This window comes from Pongo abelii, chromosome 9, assembly GCF_028885655.2.
Source record: "Pongo abelii isolate AG06213 chromosome 9, NHGRI_mPonAbe1-v2.0_pri, whole genome shotgun sequence".
Classification (NCBI taxonomy): Eukaryota; Metazoa; Chordata; class Mammalia; order Primates; family Hominidae; genus Pongo; species Pongo abelii.
The window spans coordinates 68,011,326-68,030,895 of NC_071994.2; the positions used below are offsets into that span (position 1 = coordinate 68,011,326).

Sequence of the window (19,570 nt, forward strand, 5' to 3'; positions counted from 1 at the left end):
CTTTATTTCAAACTGCTTATGCTGTGGGTGCTTAATTTTGCAAATTGCAGAGTTTAATTTTCATTTCTGATTTGTTAATATCTTTTATTCTTATCCAAGCTGTTTTCCACATCTTCTCGGTTAATGAAAGACGTAATTTACCTCTTGATGTTGTAAAAGTAATCATCTCTTTTAAACCAACTTTTTTTTTTTTTTTTTTTTGAGATGAAGTTTCGCTCTTGTCACACAGGCTGCCACAATCTCCGGTCACTGCAACCTCCACCTCCTAGGTTCAAGCGATTCTCCAGTCTCAGCCTCCCAAGTAGCTGGGATTACAGGCGCCTGTCGCCATGCTTGGCTAATTTTTGTATTTTCAGTAGAGACGGGGTTTCACCATGTTGGCCAGGGTCGTCTCGAACCCCTGACCTCAGATGATCTGCCTATCTCAGCCTCCCAAAGTGCTGGGATTACAGGTGAGAGCCACTGCGCCTGGCTTTTTTTTTTTTTTTTTTTTTTTTTTTTGAGACAGGTTCTCCCCCTGTCACCCAGGCTGGAGTGCAGTGGCATGATCATGGCTCACTGCAGCCTCAGCCTCCTGGGCTCAAGTGATCCTCCCACCTCAGCCTCCCGAGTAGCTGGAACCACAGGCACAGCCAGTTAATTTTTTGATTTTTTTGTAGAAGCCAGGTTTTTCTATGTTGTCTGGGCTGGTGTTGAACTCCTGAGCTCCTCAGCCTCCCAAAGTGCTGGGATTTCAGTCATGAGCCGCCACGACTGACAACACTGGGATATTATATAGCTATTTAAGAAGAATCAGAAGTAGCCAGGTATGGTGGCTCATGCCTGTAATACCAGCACTTTGGGAGGCCGAGGCGGGTGAATCACGTGAGGTCAGGAGTTCAGACCAGCCTGGCCAACATAGTGAAACGCCATCTCTACTAAAAATACAAAAATTAGCTGCGCGTGGTGATGCGCGACTGTAATCCCAACTACTCAGGAGGCTGAGGCAGGAGGATCACCCAAACCCAGGAGGTGGAGGTTGCAGTGAGCCGAGATCATGCCACTGCACTCCGGCCTTGGTGACAGAGCAAGATTCCATCCCCAAAAAATAAAAATAACAAAAATAAAAAGAATCAGAAGTATCCATATGTTGTTGAGGTATTAACTCACAATATACAGATAAGTGAAAGAACAAAGGGCAAAATAGTAAACAGATATGCTGTGTTTTATCTAAGAAGGGGATAATATGAGTACACTCATATACATAAGTATCTTATATTTTTCTAAAAAAACTAACTGGCCGAGTGTAGTGGCTCATTCCTGTAATCCCAGCACTTTGGGAGGCTTAAGTAGGAGGATTGCTTGAGGCCAGCGGTTTGAGACTGGCTTGGGCAATGTAGCTAGACCCTGTTTCTACGAGAAATACAAAAATTAGCCGGGTGTCTTGGTACATGCCTGTAGTCCTAGCTACTTGGGAGGCTGAGGTGGGAAGATCACCTGAGCCCAGGGAGGTTGAGGCTACAGCGAAGCATTTAGCCTCTGCACTCCAGCCTAGGTAACAGAGTGAGACTGTATCTCAAATAAATAAACCAGTAAAAATGTTTACCTGTAAGGAGAGAGAGAAAATGGTAGGACTGAAACTTTTCTTAGCATAGGTTTGACTTTAGAACCAAGTAAATGTTTTACATAATTACAAAATCAAAATGAAAAAAGAGAATAGCAGGAAGCTTAAGAATCAAAAGCAACCTCACACTCATTAGGATGGCTACTATGAAACAAAATAACAAGTGTTGGCAAGGATGTGGAGAAATTGGAACCCTTGAGCACTGTTGGTGGGAATGCAAAATGATGCAGCTACTATGGAAAATAGTATGGCAGTTCCTCAAAAATTAAGAATAGTATTATCAGGGCCGGGTGTGGTGGCTCACACCTGTAATCCCAGCACTTTGGGAGACCGAGGTAGGCTAATCACCTGAGGATGGGAGTTCAAGACCAGCATGACCAACATGAAGAAATCCCGTCTCTTCATGTATTTTTTTGTAGCGATGGGATTTCATCATGTTGCCCAGGCTGGTCTCGAACTGGAACTCCTGGGCTCAAGTGATCCTCCCACCTCAGCCTCCCAAGGTGCTGAGATTACAGGCGTGAGTCACCAGGCCTAGCCAAAAATCTTAAAACTGTTTTTAATAATCATATCGTTAGTAATAATGTTGTAAAATATTTAAATATGTGGAAACGTTTTAGATTATTAATACTAATGCATAGTATATATTTTATACATTTACTTTAAAATATGTTTCATAGTATATAAAGCACAAATAGGCAACTATGTTGGTGTTATTGAGAACCAAGATTTTTCAGTGTAAGAGAAGAGAAATCTAAACAAAGTTAAGCTCAAGTCACATTCCCATGCAAAAGTAAGCATAGTTTTGACTACTAGTATAAGATAAAGGATAGAACATAAACTACCCTAAGTATCCAATAGGCAAAAATCAGTAAATGGTAAATTCTACAAATGATCTGGTTTCTTCAGTAAATTGAAAGAAAGAAAAAATAAATAAAGACCTTATGCTTAAGTGATCCTTTGAGCAAATACTTTGTGTGGATTTTTAGATTCTGATCAGACTAGTCTTTAGGACAATAAGGAATTATAGTTAATTTCTTGAAGTCTGACAATGGTATTATATTTATGTTAAAAAGAAAAGGAGGCCAGGCACGGTGGCTCACACCTATAATCCCAGTACTTTGGGAGGCGGAGGCAGGTGGATCACGAGGTCGGGAGTTCAAGACCAACCTGACCAAGATGGTGAAACCCTGTCTCTACTAAAAATACAAAAATTAGCCAGTTGTGGTGGCAGGTGCCTGTGATCCCAACTACTCGGGAGGCTGAGGCAGAGAATTGCTTGAACCCGGGATGCGGAGATTGCAGTGAGCTGAGATCACGCCACTGCCCTCCAGCCTGGGCGACAGAGCGAGACTCCTACCTCAAAAACGAAAGGAAAAAAAAAGGAATTGGCTGGGCATGGTGGCCACACCTGTAATCCCAGCACTTTGGGAGGCCAAGCGGGGTGGATCACGAGGTCGGGAGATAGAGACTATCCTGGCCAACATGGTGAAACCTGTCTGTACTAAAAATAAAATTAGCTGGGCGCGATGGCGCACGCTTATAATCCGAGCTACTAGGGAGGCTGAGGCAGGAGAATCGCTTGAACCTGGGAGGCAGGGGTTGCAGTGAGCCGAGATCATGCCACTGCACTCCAGCCTGGCGACAGAACGAGACTCAGTCTCAAACAAAAAAAGAATTTATTTTTATTATTATTATTATTTTTTGAGACGGCGTCTCACTGTGTTTCCCAGGCTGGAGTGCAGCGACGCGATCTCGGCCCACTGCAACCTCCGCTGCCCAAGTTCAAGCAATTCTCCTGCTTCAGCTTCCGGAGTAGCTGAGATTACAGGCACCTGCCACTGCGCACAGCTAATTTTTTGTATTCTTTGAACTCCTGACCTCGTGATCCACCTGCCTCAGCCTCCCAAAGTGCTGGGATTACAGGTGTAAGCCACTGCGCCTGGCAGAAAAGGAATTATTTTAATGATATTAAAATATTCGGACATTGAAAAATGTGGTGTTTTAATTTTTATTTATTTTATTGATTTATTTATTTTTTGAGACAGAGTCTCGCTCTTGTTGCCCAGGTTGGAGTGCAGTGGCGCGATCTGGGCTCGCTACAACCTCTGCTTCCTGTGCTCAAGTGATTCTCCTGTCTCAGCCTCCCGAGCAGCTGGGACTATAGGCACATGCCACCATGCCTGGCTAATTTTTTTTTTTTTTTTTGAGACGGAGTCTTGCTCTGTCACCCAGACTGGAGTACAGTGGCGTGATCTTGGCTCACTGCAAGCGCCGCCTCCTGGGTTCATGCCATTCTCCTGCCTCAGCCTCCCGAGTAGCTGGGACTACAGATGCCCGCCACCATGCCCAGCTAATTTTTTTTATTTTTTTGGTGGAGATGGGGTTTCACCGTGTTAGCCAGGATGGTCTCGATCTCCTGACCTCGTGATCCGCCCGCCTCAGCCTCCCGAAGTGCTGGGATTACAGGCGTGAGCCACCGTGCCCGGCCTAATTTTTGTATTTTTAGGAGAGACGGCGTTTTACCATATTGGTCGTCTGGTCTGAAACTCCTGACCTCAGGTGACCCACCCGCCTCGGCCTCCCAAAGTGCTGGGATTACAGGCATAAGCCACTGCACCTGGTCTTTGTTTATTTATTTATGAGATGGAGTCTCACTCTGTTACCCAGGCTGGAGTGCAATGGCACAATCTCGGCTTACCACAACCTCTGCCTCCTGGGTTCAAGCGATTCTCCTGCCTCAACCTCCCAAGTAGCTGGGACTACAGGCATGCACCACCACGCCCAGCTAATTTTTGTATTTTTAGTAGAGACGTGGTTTCACTATGCTGGGCAGGCTGGTCTCGAACTCCTGACCTCATGATCCACCTGCCTTGGCCTCCCAAAGTGTTGGGATTACAGGTATGAGCCACCGCACCCAGCCTTATTTTTATTTTTATTTTTTTTTTGAAACAGAGTCTCACTCTGTTTCCCAGGCCAGAGGTCAGTGGCATGATCTTGGCTCACTACAACTTCTGCTCTCTGGGTTTAAGGGATTCTTGTATCCCAGTCTCCTGAGTACCTGGCATTACAGGCATGAGCCAGTGTGCCTGGCCAATTTTTGTATTTTTATTAAAGACAGGGTTTCATCATGTTGGCCAGGCTGTTCTTCAACGCCTAGTCTCAAATGATCCACCCTCAGCTGCCTAAAGTATTGGGATTACAGGTGGGAGCCACCGTGCCCAGCCTGAACTATGTTAATATAGGGCATCATAACACTAGTTTCTCTACTTCGTTTTTTTTTCCCCCAATTTCAGCTGTAATTTTAGGTTTCCTTTTCAGAGAAGTAGGAATTGCACCAAATTTTGGGGAAAGAAAAAATACAGTTGCATTGAACAGTAACAACAAAAACAACAAAATACTTCCCTGGAACTTGTCCTCATTTATTTCTGCTTCTCTCAATTTCCTCAAGGGAAAATTTCCATTTATCTCCTCTCCTTTCATCCTTTGGAGTCTTGCTTTCTTTTTTTTTTAAATTATTATACTTTAAGTTCTGGGGTACATGTGCACAGCGTGCAGGTTTGTTACATAGGTATACGTGTGCCACGTTGGTTTGCTGCACCCATCAACTTGTCATTTACATTGAGTATTTCTACATTTATATATGTGTGAAACTATCCATAATATGATGTTTTGTTTTGTTTTGTTTTTGAGATGGAGTCTCGCTCTGTTGCCAGGCTGGCATGCAGCGGCGAGATCTCGGCTCACTGCAATCTCCTGCCTTCCGGGTTCAAGCGATTCCCCTGCCTCAGCTTCCCGAGTAGCTGGGACTACAGGCGCCCACCACCACGCCCGGCTAATTTTTTGTATTTTAGTAGAGACAGGGTTTCACCATGTTGGCCAGGATGGTCTCAATCTCCTGACTTTGTGATCCACCTGCCTCGGACTCCCTAAGTGCTGGAATTACAGGCATGCGCCACCCCACCTGGCCCATATAGTACAGTCTTAACCCAAAAAGTGTGTGTGTGTGTGTGTGTGTGTGTGTGTGTGTGTTTTGTTTTTGATGGAGACATGTAGGAGACAGGTGGAAAATTTGAGGCTGATGAACCAAAGAGAATTTCGAGTTTTTAGGACTATATGTGGTTGATACTTGAAGCCATGGAAATTGCCAAATTTATCAAAGAAAAGGGATTATGTGGCTAACAGAATGTTAGAGAAATTTCAGATTTGAGGGCAAAGAGAAAAATGTAGAGAAGAAATTACCTGTAATGTAGAAGAAAAAGTACAGTTCACTGAAGCCATGTTCCATGCAGGATGAATTCTAATGCTATGCGAGGATCACTGAAAGGTGACTATTGAGAAAAAGTTATTATTGAGTATGAGGAAGTTTCAATAGCATAGTGGAATAGTAAAGCAGGTCACAGGGAACAAGGAGAGAATCTCCTCTGAGGAAGTGAAGATGAGCAGTAGCTGGATAGGATACCCTGGTTGAGGTTGTTTTTTAAGTTATAGGCAACTGAGTAGTTTTCTAGAGGAGGCATCCTATGAAAGAGAACAGAGTTGAAGGTGAAAAAGCCCAGGAGGAAGGAGGAGTAGATTGAAATGAGAACATGAGTAAAATGGGAACTAGAGAAAAAGGAATAGTTAATGAGTGAAGATAGATGGAGAGATGTTGAGGGAATTCACTTTGACTTGTGAGTAAATCGTATTAGAGGGGAAAAAGGTTCAGATCCAAACTGGGAACGACAGGAAAGTAAAAAAAAATTCTATTTTGAAAACAAGATTTGTGGCCCGGGTGTAGTCGCTCATATCTGTAACCTCAACACTTCGGGAGTCCAATGTGGGAGGATCGTTTGAGCCCACGAGTTCAAGACTAGCCTGGGCAACTCAGCCAGACCTCATCTCTACAAATAATAAAAATTGGTGTGGTGACACGTCTGTGATCCCAGCTACTTGCGAGGCTGAAGTGGCACAATTGCTTGAGCTTGGGCATTTGAGGCTGCAGTGAACCATGAGTGTGCCACTGCGTTCCAGCCTGGGTGACAAAGCAAGACCCCTTCTCAAATAAGATTTGTGACTTTTACTATATTTTGTAATTTCTATTCTTATTTTTGTTATTTTCTTTTATTCTCTTCTAGTTCCTGTTCCTTTAAAATGAGTAGTGAATTTAGGTAAACCCTCATAGTAAAATTAGAAATAATTGTATGTACATGATTTCCCTGAAACCATTTGGGAGTAAAATAAAATGTATTAGAGAAGCACTAAAAGATTACGGAAGACCTTTTCTTTTTTCTTTTGTTTCTCCCCCAAAGTGCCTGGTTTCTCTCTATCTAGAACGTATGGATTTTTGTCTTGGAAACCTTTTAGTAGCACACACTTACTAGTATTTATGATACTGTTTAGTAAATGGTCAACTTAGAAGCTAAACCTTTGGATATAATCTCATTATATGATAATTTTTGTATTTATACTTTTTTCCTGAAATGTTACATTTGTCTTTTAAAATTCTACTTAATTATGTTCTAATCCTTAACTTAAAAGTTACCAGCTTGCAAACATTTGCTATTCCAGGCTCTATATTTCTCAGTATACTCTCAGGGTTTCTTTATCCCTTTCCACTAGCCTTATTTCTTGTTTGTTTGGTAAGTATGAAAAAATAAAATTGGGAGACTGAAAAAAAAAAACAAAAACAATAGAATGATGAGGATGATGATGATACTTTAATCCCACTAGTCTATGTAAGCATAAACTCATTAGTTGAAGAGGAATTAATGTTAAAGTCCCTCCACAAGGAGGTGTTATAATGTTTTTCCCCCAGAACAGACCAATTATAGACTTAGTTGCATTTATAAGCTATGTTTTAGCTTTTCTTTCCTATTGGATTTTGTAACTGCAACAGTCCAAGGAGTGTTGGTGAGCACAATGAGTTAAGTCCCAGGGCCAGAGGTGGTGTTTTCAAGCTTAGGAACTGGGGGGTCTGGGGGGGTGGGGGGGGTGGAAATTGGCTCCTGAAATTTTATTCTTAGGCTAAAGCCTAGCATTAATTATTTGGATATAGTCACTAGGTATAATCACAAGTGCCAGTTTGTTTTAGCTGATCTCATTTGAGGTACATTTTGGTCTGAGAAAGTACTAGATCATCTCTGCACAAGAGATGTCATGCAGAGTACCCTCCCCACCTCCGAAAGAAGTAAATTAATTGAGCTTTTACTCAGGTGAATAAATCAATGTGTGTAAGATGGAAAAATACAAAATGCTTATGGTTTCTTTCGTTTTCCAGTGTTCTGGACTTGGTGCCTCTTTCTGTTATATGCTTTCCTATTTAGTTGGGAGACCAGTAGTATACAAATACCTAACAGAGAAAGCAGTAAAATGGTCACAGCAGGTAAACATGTATTTTTAAATTATTTGATGTAACTCTTTATTAATTGGAAGGTCTGTGTTTAGTCCCTACATGAATTAACTACATGTATTAACCCAACATAAATTAATTCCTAAGTTAACTCAAGTAATAAGAATTATCTTCTGACCAAATAAAAATAGGTGGTAGGCAAATATGAATGTTAATAATTTCAAATACAAATGTTTCAGACCTGTGATGGTAATTTTAATTCTTTATCTTAGTAAATTTAATCAGCAGAGAAGTCAGAGTGTCAATATAAAGGCATCCACATAATTAGATACCTATCCGTTTTATGTTAATGCAGTATTGTGTGCATGTGTTATCGAAACTTGTATCAGCCAACTCCCAGTGCATTTTTTTCTTTTCTTTTTTTTGAGACGGAGTCTTACTCTGTCACCCAGGCTGGAGTGCAGTGGCATGACCTCGGCTCACTGCAACCTCTACCTCCTGGGTTCAAGCAATTCTGCCTGCCTCAGCCTCCCGAGTAGCTGGGATTATAGGTACATGCCACCACGCCTGGCTAATTTTTTGTATTTTTAGTAGAGACAGGGTTTTACCATGTTGGCCAGGCTGGTTTCAAGCTCCAGACCTCAGGTGGCCCACCTGCCTCAGCCTCCCAAAGTCCTGGGATTACAGGCATGAGTCACCACTGGCCTTTTTTGATCATTTCTTTTCTTTTCATTTTTGAGTCAGAGTTTCGTTCTTGTTGCCCAAGCTGAAGTGCAATGGCGTGATCTTGGCTCACTGCAACCTCTGCCTCCTGGGTTCAAGCGATTCTCCTGCCTTAGCCTCCCAAGTAGCTAGGATTTCAGGTACATGCCACCACGCCTGGCTAGTTTTTTGTATTTTTAGTAGAAACGGGTTTCACCATGTTAGCCAGGCTGTTCTCGGACTCCTGACCTTAGGTGATCCGCCCACCTCGGCCTCCCAAAGTTCTGGGATTACAGGCATGAACCACCATGCCAGCCTGATCATTTCTATTGGGTATACTCTGAAGTATCAGGAATGAGAATTTGAAATAAGGTGTTTATATTAAGCAACTTATTTTGAAGTTGTTCTCATCTGATGCTAATTCTTTTCTTTCTTATGACAGGTTGAACGTCATAGAGAACATCTCATTAACTACATTATATTTTTGAGAATAACACCATTTCTGCCTAATTGGTTTATTAATATCACATCTCCTGTGATAAACGTGCCATTGAAAGTTTTTTTTATTGGTACTTTTCTAGGTAAGCCCTCTGGTTCTTGCTGTGTATGAGCTCACTGTGTACATATCTAACAATGTCCAGCTGAGCTAGATTACATGCATGCTCTCTGCAGATTATGCCAGCACCATCTAGAATTCTTGGGCACAAAGCCTGGCTGTATAAATAGATGCTCAGAAGTGTTTGTTGAATTGTGTTGATTTAGGTTATTTTTGTGTCGCCTCTTTAAAGAAGAGCACTTTCTACTGTATATCGTTTTAATGATATAGGGTTAAGCAGGACCTATAACTTCCAGTCCCTCTAAGTGGAGAGGAAAAGAAATCAAATTGCCTTTTTTGAGCAATTTTCTCCTATGTCCCTTCCCCTTCCCTGAGGCTCGATCTGTCGCCCAGGCTGGAGTACAGTGGCATGATCTCGGCTCACGGCAACCTCCCCCTCCCGGGTTGAAGCGATTCTTCTGCCTCAGCCTCCCAGGATGCTGGTACTACAGGCACACGCCACCATGTCTGGCTAATTTTTGTATTATTAGTAGAAATGGGGTTTCACCATGTTGGCCAGGCTGGTCCCGAATTCCTGACCTCATGGTCTGCCTACCTCAGCCTCCCAAAGTGTGGGGTTTACAGGCGTGAGCCACCACACCCAGCCCTTTTTTTTTTTTTTTTTTTTTTTTTTTTTGTAGATGTTGCTTTGGCAAAATAGCTCCTTTGTTTTCAAATCAAGTATTAAAATGTTGAACTTGAATTTTCAGTAGAGAATTGATCCTATTTTTCCTTTTATTGAAACCAGCATTTATTGTGGATGTTATCAAAAGTATGGAAAAAGCAAGGATCAACAAACATTCTTGATTTTAAGGAAATAATACTTGATTTTGAAATTAATCAGTGGACATGAAAATTACTTACATATTTTGTGAATTCTCATGATTCTTTGTAGGAGTGTTTTGCTCTTCTTTCCAGTTCGAGTTGAATTGTTTAGATGTCAAAAATATGAGCAGATTTCTTACATATTGAATACCTATTAAAGCTTAAGTTAGTACTTGTGAGAATATGTCTTTTTGAAAAGAATAACCAAAATCAATTATTTATTGCTACTTTAAAAAAAAAAATTAGCTGGACGCGGTGGTTCACACCTATAATCCCAGCACTTTGGGAGGCCAAGGCGGGTGGATCACAAGGTCAGGAGTTCGAGACCAGCCTGGCCAATATAGTAAAACCCTGTCTCTACTAAAAATACAAAAATTAGCTGAATGTGGTGGCAGGTGCCTGTAGTCCCAGCTACTCAGGAGGCTGAGGCAGGAGAATCACTTGAACCCAGGAGGCAGAGGTTGCAGTGAACCGAGATTGTGCCACTGCACTCCAGCCTGGGCGACAGCAGGACACTGTCTCAAAAAAAAAAAAAAAAAAGAAGGAAAGAATGAAAAGAAAAGAAAAAAAAATGGACAAACTTACATCAGCATGGGGAATTTTTAATTTTGTTAAATGTCATATCCATGGAATCTAAAGAGAGAATTTTTGTTTCTATCTCCATTTTATAGGTGAAAGCCAGAGATTTAGTTACTTTCAGCTTTGGCCAAAGTAATTTATTTCCCTTTGTTTTGATTTTTAGTGAAATGTCATCATTCTCTATGTACTTTTGTATACACCGCTCTCTTTACTCACACTTTGAGTATCTTGACCTTGAAATTGCTAGAACAGAGCACATTTCTTTCTTTTTTTTTTTTTTTTTTTTCTCTTTTTGAGACAGATTCTCTCTCTGTCGTCCAGGCTGGAGTGCAGTGGCGTGATCTCGGCTCATTGCAACCTCCGCGTCCTGGGTTCAAGTGATTCTCCTGCCTCAGCCTCCCAAGTAGCTGGGATTACAGATGTGTGCCAACATACCCAGCTAATTTTTGTATTTTTAGTAGAGATGGAGTTTCACCATGTTGGCCAGGCTGGTCTCAAACTCCTGAACTCAGGTGATCTGCCTGCCTTGGCCTCCCAAGGTGCTGGGATTACACGCATGAGCCACCGTGCCGGGCCTTTTTTTTTTTTCTTGTAAGGTTTTTGATAGTCTGGGTGTGGTGACTCACGCTTGTAATCCCAGCACTTCGGGAGGCTGAGGCGTGTGAATTACCTGAGCCTGGGAGTTACAGAGACCAGCCTGGGCAATATGGCAAAACCCCATCTCAACAAAAAATACAAAAATTTTGGCTGGGTGTGGTGGTACACGCCTGTAGTTCCAGCTGCTCAGAAAGCTGAGGTGGGACAATCACCTGAGCCTCGGGAGACTGAGGCTGCAATGAGTGATGATTACGCCACTCAAGCCTGTGCGATAGAGTCAAACTCTCATGGGGAGAAAACAAAAGCATTTTTGATAAATGTAAAATTATTCTCTGGGCACTTTTCTTGGGTTTTTAAAATTCATTATCCTGGCCAGGTGTGGGGGCTCATGCCTGTAATCCCAGCACTTTGGGAGGCCGAGGTGGGCGGATCATCTGAGGTCAGGAGTTGGAGACCATTCTGACCAACATGGAGAAACCCCATCTCTACTGAAAATACAAAATTAGCTGGGTGTGGTGGCGCATGACTGTAATCCCAGCTACCCGGGAGGCTGAGGCAGGAGAATTGTTTGAACCGGGGAGGCGGAGGTTGCAGTGAGCCAAGATCGCGCCATCGCACTCCAGCCTGGGCAACAAGAGTGAAACTCCGTCTCAAAAAAAAAAAAATCATTATCCTTAAGAGGTGACTAGGAAATATTGAATTCTTTATATGGAAATAAACTTGAGCTTTAAATTCTTAAATTTTTTTCCAAAATTGAGATAGCTGTGTTCTTTTAAGAAACTTTATGCACACAGAACATTTTAATTTTTTAAAAACAATTGGTGGTTTTTACTGTATCTTTTTATATTTTATTTCAGGTGTCGCACCTCCTTCTTTTGTAGCCATTAAGGCAGGAACAACACTGCATCAACTTACAACAGCAGGAGAAGCTGTTTCCTGGAACTCAATATTTATTCTGATGATCTTGGCTGTTCTTTCTATTCTGCCAGCCATCTTCCAAAAAAAACTAAAGCAGAAATTTGAGTAAAAATAATCATCTGATTTTTAGTTTTGCTGTCATCACCATCTCAGGATTAACAGGTGCATCCATTTATGTTTTAAAATCACTTCTTCAGTAATTAAGGAATTTGTAAAATAAAATTTCCTATCAGATAGTTAAAGTAATACATTTAAGTGACAAGGGGAGAAGAAAGTAAAAATGGAAATTGGTATATTGTGAAAAGTGCTATCAATAGTTAAGGTAGACATCTTAGACATCTTATAAATTATTATACCAAGGGTAGCTGTAGATAATAGTAGTGTGTTAGGAAATTGTTGATCCAGCTAATTCATTCAATTTAATTGAATATTTTTTATCTTTAATAACTAAAATATTTTTAAATTCTAGATTTTTTAAAGTAGTGTTGCAGGTTTTGTTAATGTTAGGCTTTTTTCAGAGCGTAAACTGGAAAACTTAAAAAGAGATTTACATTTTCTTCCTCTTTTTTTTTTTTTTTTGTTTTTAGACGGAGTCTAGCTCTGTCGCCCAGGCTGGAGTGCAGTGGCGCAATCTCCACTCACTGCAAGCTCCACCTCCTGGGTTCACGCCATTCTCCTGTCTCAGCCTCCCGAGTAGCTGGGACTACAGGCGCCCGCCACCACGCCCGGCTAATTTTTTTGTATTTTTAGTAGAGATGGGGTTTCACCGTGTTAGGCAGGATGGTCTCGATCTCCTGACCTTGTGATCCACCCACCTCGGCCTCCCAAAGTGCTGGGATTACAGGCGTGAGCCACCATGCCCAGCCCATTTTCTTCCTCTTTTGAGGTAATGGATTTGTTTGGAGATTGCATGTTAGTAGACGACTGAATATGGAAAGGATATCAAGTTATCTATTTTGTTAATTTTATTTTTGTTTTTTATCGTCTAGATTTTGATCATGGATTAATCTGAAATTTAAAGTTCCGGCCAGTCTGTTTTCTTTTATCTTGTAGTTTTTTACAGTATTTCCACTGTGCATATACAAAATGGGTATTACATAACTGTATCATATTTGGTATTGATAATTTTTTTTTTTTTTTTGAAACGGAGTCTTGCTGTTGCCCAGGCTGGAGTGCGTGGCATGATCTCGGCTCACTGCAAACTCCGCCTCCTGGGTTCAAGCGATTCTCCTGGCCCAGCCTCCTGAGTAGCTGGGATTACAGATGTGTGCCACCACGCCCGGCTAATTTTTGTGTTTTTAGTAGAGACGGGGTTTCACCATGTTGGCCGGGCTGGTCTTGAACTCCTGACCTCAGGCTATATGTCCACTTCCACCTCCCAAAGTGCTGGGATTACAGGTGTGAGCCACTGTGCCCGGCCTGGTATTGATAATTTATATTCAGATAATTTGTTACGGCTCTTTAATATCCCACAAGGGGCTCTAAAAAGCAAACACTCAAGAGTATGTAGTTTTTAGACATTAAGTTAAGTATTTTAAACAGTGACAGCAAAACACAAGTGATTAAATATAGTTTATTTGTTCCAATGACTAAATTTTACCTCATTTATAAATCTGGTCATTAAGGAATATATTTAATAATATTATGGAATTATTATTTTTATGCATGATGCACCTAGAAAAATGCCTTTTGTTTCTATTGATGGCTTTTTTGTTTGGAGCTGCTTTTGATTACTTATTGCAGTTTCCCAATTTAGTCTTTACTTTATCTAACTCACAAAGTAAAATTAACTGATCACATGGCAACTACTGTATTTAAATAGTTCTGGAAAAATGAAAGTGCTTTTTGCTGCTTGGTTAATGGGTAATGCCCTTGATTCCTTGACTGTAGGACATAGCTGATCTAAAGTACTCTGTCAGTTTTACCTTCACCCATGACTGTCATTATGTTGAAAATTACTTTAGCTGTGAGAAATCCTTGTATGTTTTTATTATGAGAGGTATAATCATCCTCAAAGCCTGTTTTTATTACATGATGTGGACTGATTATTTTTTCTATCACAGTATTAACATATGGATTTTATTGTAAATACAAAGAAAATATATTGATTATTGTAGTATTCTTATGTCACCTGGCCTTTTGCGTGAGATTATTTATTATTTCTAGCAAGGCTTTCTTCCTTTCTTATTGCCCAGAGACTGATAAATCTTTTGTTATTTTTACACATAAATTAATCATAGCCTTTTTGGACAAATTCACTAAATATTAATGTATAAAATGTAATTGAGTAAATTTTTATCAGAATTTTAAAAATAAAAGAGCTTAGACTCAGTAGAACTCAGTAGAAGCTTCACTATTTACTCCAGCGTGTGTAAATTGTACTTACTCTATTCTCAGAGTATATTTACTGTCCTTACCATTGATTCTTTCCCTTTGCTAATTTTTTTTTTTTGTTAATGGTAGCTGCGACTTTAGGTGGGGTATATTTTCTTCTCCTAAGAGAATAGACAGTTTTTCCAGATTCATCATCATTGACTGTCAAGAAAGGACCCTTCAGCAGGCTGTACCCTCAATGCAGTGGATGGCCTGTCTTCACGGATTCACAGACTTGGCCTGATGCCACATGTAAATTCAAGCTTTGGCTTGACAACTATATGATAACCACAAGAAGACAAGCATCTGTGGTGCAGAGGCAAGCAGGCTAACTAGAAGTTGACATGCTAAGAAAGTGAAACTGTTCTTTCTTAGTTAATGGTCTTTCTCTGGAGCGCTGTTATTTTGAGTATAATATTTCCATGACACTTAGTAAATGCAAGCTAAAATGTAATAATAATAATAAATTGTATTGGAGAAACCTAAATGTCACATTTGGGATTTATTTCATGGAAGTACTTACATTAAAAAACTCTGGCCAGGCAAGGTGGCTCATGCCTGTAATCCCAGCACTTTGGAAGGTCGAAGCAGGTGGATCACCTGCAGTCAGGAGTTCAAGACCAGCCTGGCCATCATAGCGAAACCCTGTCTCTACTAAACATATGAAAAATTAGCCAGGTGTGGTGGCACACGCCTATAGTCCTAGCTACTTGGGAGGCTAGGCAAGAGAATCGCTTGACCCAGAAGGTGGAGGTTGCCATGAGATGAAATTGTGCCACTGCATTCCAGCCTGGGCGACAGAGCCAGACTCTGTCTCAAAAAACTAAAAATAAACTCTTTGTTGAATAAAAGTATATTCTTAAATTTTGATGTACATTTTCACCACTAAGAACAATGAAATGGCCGGGCATGGTAGCTCATGCCTGTAATCCTAGCACTTCCGGAGGCCAAGGTGGGTGGATCACCTGAGATAAGGAGTTTGAGACCAGCCTGGCCAACATGGAGAAACCCCGTCTCTAATAAAAATAAAAAATTAGTTGGGCGTGGTGGTGTGCACCTGTAATCCCAGTTACTTGGGAGGCTGAGGCAGGAGAGTCGCTTGAACCCGGGAGGCAGAGGTTGTAGTGAGCCAAGATCACACCAGTGTACTACAACCTGGGTGACAAAGTGAGACTCCATCTCAAAAAAAACAAAACAGGCCAGGCGCGGTAGCTCACGCCTGTAATCCTAGCACTTTGGGAGGCCGAGGCGGGTGGAGACAAGGTCAGGAGATTGAGACCATCCTGGCTAACATGGTGAAACCCCGTCTCTACTAAAAATACAAAAAATTAGCCCGGCGTGGTGGCGGGCGCCTGTAGTCCCAGCTACTAGGGAGGCTGAGGCGGGAGAATGGCATGAACCCGGGAGGCGGAGCTTGTAGTGAGCCGAGATGGCGCCACCATGCACCACCATGCCCGGCTAATTTTGTATTTTTATAGTAGAGACGGGGTTTCTCCATGTTGAGGCTGGTTACGAACTCCTGACCTTAGGTGATCCGCCCACCTCAGCCTCCCAAAGTGCTGGGATTACAGGCGTGAGCCACCGCGCCTGGCCAAGTAAATATTTCAAGTACATACAATGAGTTATTTATAAAGGAATCTTTTTAAAGTTCTCTGGCTTTTTGAAAATGGGTATAATCAAAAGGGCTGAAGCTTTCCTGATAATCATTCGGTGGTCATAGTTAAGATGTTTAGAAGATACATCTCATTGCAGTTTTCAGTATTCTGATTATTATTTTTCTTTATCTGGGACAAACTTAGTCTGGGTGACTTGAGGCAGGATACTGCTTAAGCTCTCATCCTCATTTTTCTCATCTAGAATAAAGAGGTCTAAGGTCCAGGATCCTTACAGCTCAGACATGATAGGATTCTCTGAAATTAATGAAAGATTAATAAGCTGCCCCCAATTCAGAATATTAAATTAAGCATACCTTGCTTTGTATAGCTTGTTTTACAGTTTACAATATACTTTCACACACATTTAAGTAAATTAACTTTTTTTTTTTTGAGACAGAGTCTTGCTTTGTCACCTAGTCTGGAGTGCAGTGGCGTGATCTCAGCTCACTGCAACCTCCACCTCCCGGGTTCAACCAATTTTCCTGCCTCAGCCTCCTGAGTAGCTGGGATTACAGGTGCCTGCCATCGCGCCCAGATAATTTTGTATTTTTGGTAGAGACGGGGTTTCCCCCGGTTGGCCAGGCTGGTCTTGAACTCCTGACCTCATGATCCACCCCCCTCGGCCTCCCAAAGTGCTGGGATTACAGGCATGAGCCACCGCGCCCGGCTAATTTTGTGTTTTTAGTAGAGAGAGGGTTTCACCATGTTGGTCAGGCTGGTCTGGAACTCCTGACCTCAGGTGATCCACCCGCCTCGGCCTCCCAAAGTTCCGGCATTACAGGCATGAGCCACGGCGCCCAGCAGCTTTTCTATTTAGTAGAGAAATGTTGGATTTGATAAATGAGGATGGAAGACAAGAAAAGGATGAAGTAGAGGCACAGGAGGAAGCCATGTGATGAGACAGCACAATGAATGTTGACTTTCTGGTTCTGAGAGTCTTGTGTTCTGCTATTTGCTAGCACGACGCTGGGCAACATAGCCCTACTGTTAGCTCATATGGTGGTTTTGGATGAAGTAGAAAAGGATGTCGCCGGGCACGGTGGCTCATACCTGTAATCTCAGCACTTTGGGAGGCCAAGGCGGATTGCCTGAGCTCAGGAGTTTCAAAACCACCCTGGGAAGCATGGTGAAACCCCATTTCTACTAAAAATACACATAATAATAATAACAATACCAGGGTATGGTGGAGCGCTCCTGTAATCCCAGCTACTTGGGAGGCTGAGATGAGAGAATTGCTTGAGCCTGACAGGCCAAGGTTGCAGTGAGCCAAGATCGCACCACTGTACTCTGGCCTGGGCGACAGAACAAGACTCCATCTCAAAAAAAGATAAAGAAGATGCCCCTTTCTTTTTTCTTTGTAGAGATGGGGGTGGGGATTCTGAGTCTCACTGCATTGCCAAGGCTGGTTTTGAAATTCTGGGCTGAAGCAATCCTCATAGCTAGGCCTTCCAAAGGTGCTGGGACTACAGGCATGCACCACTGTGCCTGGCCAGGTGCCTCTTTCTTAAGATACTTTACTGCCATCTGTTGGAAAACTGTTGTCATAACCATATAAATTAATGAGTACAATGATGGTGTCTCATGGTACGATGTACACAAATATGAGCAGCAGCTCTGCCTGTCAGCTGCAGGGCCCCTGGAGCCAGGTTACATATGCTGATAACTCACAACTTGAGTTTAGCAAACCTTGAGGGTGGCAGGCAGGAGTTGAGGCAGCAGGCCAAGGAGTGGCCCAGCTATATCACCCCAGGGTCCCAGCCTCAAAGGTGGTCAGTTGAGTTGCTTCTCACTTTGTCTTGCTCCTGGCAGCCCAGGTAGATGGTTTTGGGGGGGGCTTTTGGTCAGTTCCAACGTTTGTCAAAACCTACTACATTGGAGTGGTGTTTTTTCTAGGTGAAGTTTGTATAGGCTTACCAAAAAAAATCTATGTATTTTACATTTCACGGGAATTATATTACCTTTTGTGGTCCACATATCTGTATTAATTACAAGATATCTGGGACCAGGAGCAGTGGCTCACACCTGTAATTCCAGCACTTTGGGAGGTCAAGGCAAGCACATTGCTAGAGGCCCAAAGTTACAGACCAGCCTGACCAACATAGCGAAACCCCGTCTCCACTAAAAATTTAAAAATTAGGCCAGGCGTGGTGGCTCATGCCTGTAATCCTAGCACTTCCGGAGGCCAAGGTGGGTGGATCACCTGAGGTCAGGAGTTTGAGACCAGCCTGGCCAACATGGCAAAACCCGTGTCTACTAAAAATACAAAAATTAGCTGGGTGTGGTGGCATGCACATGTAATCCCAGCTACTCGGGAGGCCGAGGCAGGAGAATTGCTCAAACCCCGGAAGCAAAGGTTGTAGTTAGCGAAGATCCCGCCACTGCACTCCAGCCTGGGTGACAGAGCGAGATTCCCTCTCAAAAAAAAAAAAAAAAAAAAAAAAAGGCCCAGCATGGTGGCTCACTCCTGTAATCCCAGCACTTTGGGAGGCCTAGGTGGACGGATAACAAGGTCAGGAGTTCGAGACCAGCCTGACCAACATGGTGAAACCCCCGTCTCTACTAAAAATACAAAAATTAGCCGGTTGTGGTGGCGAGCACCTGTAATCCCAGTTATTCAGGAGGCTGAGGCAGGGGAATCGCTTGAACCCAGGAGATGGGGGTTACAGTGAACCGAGATCATGCTACTGCACTCCAGCCTGGGTGACAGAGCGAGACTCCATCTCAAAAAAAAAAAAAAAAATTAGCTGGGCGTGGTGGCGGGCGCCTGTAATCCCAGCTACCCAGTAGGCTGAGGCACGAGAGTTACTTGAACCTGGGAGGCGGAGGTTGCAGTGAGCTGAGATCGTACCATTGCACTCCAGCCTGGGCGACAAGAGCGAAACTCTGTCTAAATAAATAAATAAATAAATGACTGTCTCAAAACACAGACAAGCTTTTGTTCGTTTGCCAGCTTAATAAAGTGACCCCCCCTCTGAGGCTCGAACTCAGGACCTTCAGATTACGAGACTGACGCGCTACCTACTGCACTAAGGAGGCGGCTAAAAGATGTTTTGCTTCCTGTAGTATACAGTTCTATAGGTTTTGGCAAACGTAATCGTGTAATACCATGCAATCAAAATATAGAACAATTATTTTATTCCCCAAAGCTTTTAAGAGCTCAGCTCAGCTATTTAGATAGCTAAATATATCTTCCTTTTGGGATCTGGTCCAAGTGCCATTCACTTCCCTTCATTATATCATTCAGCCTTTCCTAGGAAGCTCCTGGCTCTCAAACTGATGGGAATAAGGAGGCCACTGTGCTCACAGTGTAAGGGGGAAGGGTGAGTGCAGCACAGATAAAGTCATCCACCCACACTCTCAAAATACTCTCAACCTAGGGGGACCCAGGGAGA

General features: G+C 42.4%; 1 protein-coding gene and 1 non-coding gene across 7 annotated transcripts in view; one reads left to right on the forward strand and one right to left on the reverse strand.

Annotated features, from left to right (window-relative positions):
- The window catches only part of TMEM41B (transmembrane protein 41B), a 34,223-nt gene extending 19,213 nt beyond the window's left edge, over window positions 1-15,010 (forward strand). For 2 of the 6 annotated variants that reach the window (XR_008510923.1, XR_002916676.2), the window contains 5 exons: window positions 7,131-7,224; window positions 7,863-7,967; window positions 9,079-9,217; window positions 12,090-12,312; window positions 14,614-15,010. Coding sequence is in view for 4 of the 6 variants with exons in the window: in XM_054523689.1 (XP_054379664.1) it covers window positions 7,131-7,224; window positions 7,863-7,967; window positions 9,079-9,217; window positions 12,090-12,259 (508 nt within the window). In the remaining 2 variants the exon portion in view is untranslated. 6 annotated transcript variants of the gene reach the window in all.
- Window positions 15,011-19,138: 4,128 nt separating this feature from the next.
- Window positions 19,139-19,214, reverse strand: TRNAT-CGU (transfer RNA threonine (anticodon CGU)). Its single transcript has one exon. It is a non-coding gene; the product is annotated as a tRNA-Thr (tRNA).
- Between the last annotated feature and the right edge of the window lie 356 nt (window positions 19,215-19,570).